We start from the raw sequence: 3,474 nt of genomic DNA, 5'->3' as shown, positions 1-3,474 counted from the left end.
AAAAAAAAAAAATAATACCACCTGATTTCTGCCGTGGGATTAACTAAATAGAATTGAAATAAATAGAATTCCCATTACAAACACATTGAATGTAGTGAATAAGGCATTTGGTACAGATATAGCTTTATGGTTTTGAAGGTTGTTGTTTAAAGAATAAAAAGAGGGCAGTAGTTTTGAGAGTAAAAATGCTCACAATTTTCACAAGAAAATAGCTTAAATCTACTTACCAGTATTTAGTTTAGAGTAAAAGAATAATCAACATTATAAATAAAATATAATAAGTCTTAAACAGGTTAAACACAATCGTTACAAAAATGAAATGACAATAGCAACGCATGTCAAGCAAAGATTCAGAATAATTAATGTATCAGAAGAGTTTAACTGAATATTTTAGCATGCAACTTGTCATTAACTTAGATCATTGTCTTAGTTAAAGAGAGAGTCCCTGTGAAAATATTTCCTGGTTTAATTTCGAGAGCACTGTTTTCATTTTTTTCTGAGAATCTATTTCAAGAGCACGGTTTTACAACATATATAAATAGATTGATTAAAAATTAATGAATCCTTCGGCAATTAGATAAAAGAAACAAGCCTCAACTGTACATGGATAATTCCAGCATCACCAGTAGCCCCTGCAGGAGCAGGATCCTAACTTGAAATGATGGAACCGGCTCGTGTCTCTCAATATGATTTCATGATCAATAATCCGGGATATGTAAGTAAAGGCACTGTGGCAATCACCGCATACACGCAAATTCTTTGTGATCCGGATAGGTTCACCTGGCGCTGATGTTAGGATGCCATAGGCAAGAGCCAACTTCTCACTGTGTTCAAATAGAAGATCACCTTTCTCTTCATCATCAACATCATGGAGCGCAAAGCTGGTCTCTGGAACATATCCAAGAACTTTAATTTGTTGTATTAGTTCTGTGAGAATTCCATATATTTGTTTTGACTGCGGATGAGTCCTGTCCCCAACGAAGAAAGTCGCAGTCCCTTTCTTCCCTTGGACCCAACTACAACCAGGCCTCTTCCTAATTCCTGCATGTTTCATCAAGGATCTGATCTTGCTCACATCTTTCCATCGCCTGGCATTGGCGTATATGTTAGAAAGCAATGTATATGATCCATCATTTCCTGACTCCAGCTCTAACAATTGGTTTGCTGCATATTCTCCTAGCTCCACATTTGCATGTATTCTGCAACCACTAAGCAACGCTACCCACACTATGGAACCTGGTTTCATTGGCATGCCTTTGATGAGCTTCATGGCTTCATCCAAGCGACCAGCCCGACCCAATAGGTCAACCATGCATGCATAGTGTTCTTCCCCAGGAATAACTCCATACTCCTTGCACATGTCATGGAAGTATTTAATCCCTTCGTCAACCATACCAGAATGGCTGCAAGCATAGAGCACAACAAGGAATGTTATACCATCTGAAACAAGACCCTCTCTCCTCATCTCATCAAAAACCTTAATTGCCTCTTCACCATGACCATGCATACCATAACCTGTCATCAGGGATGTCCAAGAAACAGTGTTTCTATGCTTCATGTTATCAAACACAAGTCTAGCAGCATCCATATCTCCTGATTTAGAATACATATCTATGAGGCAATTGGCCACGTAAAGTACATCACAATCATACTGATCGCGCAATACAAAAGCATGAATTTGTCTGCCAAACCTCAATGCAGCTAGGCGAGCACATGCCATCAAGGCACAAGATATGGTAAATGCATTTGGCTTTACTGATCTATTATACTGTTTGAGCATCTGGGAGAAGAGTTCTAATGCATCATTGGCTTCTCCATGTTGGGCATAGCCACCAATCATAGCAGTCCAAGTCACCACGTTTCTATCCTTGGGCGGTATAGAATTAAAAATTGCACGACCTACATTGATATCTTTGCACTTTGTGTACATGTCAATTATGGCATTAACCACCAAAAGCTCATCCCGTGGATCACTCCTGTCAAAGTTCAAAACACATTTTATGGAATAGCAATGTGTCTCCTTCCCATGAAGCAACGCTCCAACTGAAGCACAACCAGAAAGAAGTGAAACAAGGGTAACCTCATTTGGTCTCAACCCACAAACCTGCATTTGCCTAAACACATTCAATGCTTCATAGCCAAGTCCCCTCTGTGCATATCCTGCAATAACAGCACTCCAAGACACAACATCCAACTGAATCTTTTCCTCTCTCATCTTCTCAAACAAACCAAGAGCATCCTCGAACTTACCGATTTGAGAATACCCAGTAACCATTGCATTCCAAGAAACCACATCCTTATGCTGCATCCGGTCAAAAACCTTGTTAGCTATGCACATCAAACCACACTTTGCATACATATCCACCAATGAATTAGCTACAAACACATCTTCAAACAAGCCATACCTGATCGCAAAACCATGTACTTGCTTACCACACAACCAATCACCCATAGAAGCACAAGCAGGTAACACATTCACCAGACTAACAGCATCCGGCACGATATCAAATTCACCCACTTTCCACATTCTACGGAACAATTCAATTCCACTTTTTAAATCGCCACTTTGCAAATAAACAGCGATCATAGAATTCCAAGAAACCAAATCAAATACCTCTCCCATAAGCAATTCATCAAACATTTGGCGTGCATAACTCGACACGCCACACCTGCCATACATAGCCACTACCGCATTGCAAACAAATACATTAGAATCAAACCCAGTTGAGCAAACAATAGCGTGAATACAACTACCATGCAAAAAGGAAGGTAGTTCACCGCAGGCCTTGAAAACAAAAGGAAAAGTATAGTGATCAGGGGACCAATTGAGCCTCCGCATTGTACGAAAGAGGGAGAGGGAGTGTTGAAGGAGGCCGAGGCGGACGGCGCGGCGGATGAGAGCATTCCACCAGTAGACGGCGGAGGGGGAAGGGGTGAGGCATTGGAGGAGGGAGAGTGCATGAGAAGGAGCATTGAGAGCTAAGTAAGTGGAAATGAGATTGAGAGAGAAATGGGACAGAAGGCCTTGAACTATGGCTTGTTGGTGAATCAGGTGCGACTGGAAGATTGATTTGCATTGTTTGAGCAGTGTAGGAGAGATTACTGGAGTTGATGTTAGTGCTATAGAGCCGGAGGTTGTAGAGAAGAAACGATGTTTTGAGGTCAGGTGAAGTAATAAGCGGAAGGGCATTACTTGGTTGTAACAACTATCATCCGAGGTAAACATTCGGAGTTCAAATATAAACCTCTAAAACCACCTGCATTTGCTCTGACATGCCACTGGTCCATAGGATATAATAGAATGTAATGTAATGAAAATTGTGATGTAATATAATATAATAATTATTTTATTACCATATTTAGTTATAAGAAAAAAAAAATAATGTAATTATAATTTCTATTTTAATATTTAATTTATTTTATAATAATTGGTGCAAAAAATAAATTATTTACAAATAATATAGAATTATTATT

General features: G+C 39.4%; 1 protein-coding gene across 1 annotated transcript; it reads right to left on the bottom strand.

Moving 5' to 3' along the window:
* Nucleotides 1-376: 376 nt before the first annotated feature.
* On the bottom strand, nucleotides 377-3,272 carry LOC8286567 (pentatricopeptide repeat-containing protein At5g16860). Its single transcript, XM_015717277.3, has one exon. It carries the CDS (start codon nucleotides 3,224-3,226, stop codon nucleotides 620-622), a length of 2,607 nt encoding a protein of 868 aa, XP_015572763.2. The 5' UTR covers nucleotides 3,227-3,272; the 3' UTR covers nucleotides 377-619.
* Between the last annotated feature and the right edge of the window lie 202 nt (nucleotides 3,273-3,474).

This window comes from Ricinus communis, chromosome 8, assembly GCF_019578655.1.
Source record: "Ricinus communis isolate WT05 ecotype wild-type chromosome 8, ASM1957865v1, whole genome shotgun sequence".
NCBI classification, from domain to species: domain Eukaryota; kingdom Viridiplantae; phylum Streptophyta; class Magnoliopsida; order Malpighiales; family Euphorbiaceae; genus Ricinus; species Ricinus communis.
Note: the sequence above shows the minus strand (reverse complement) of the source record. Positions and strands in the feature narration are given on the sequence as shown.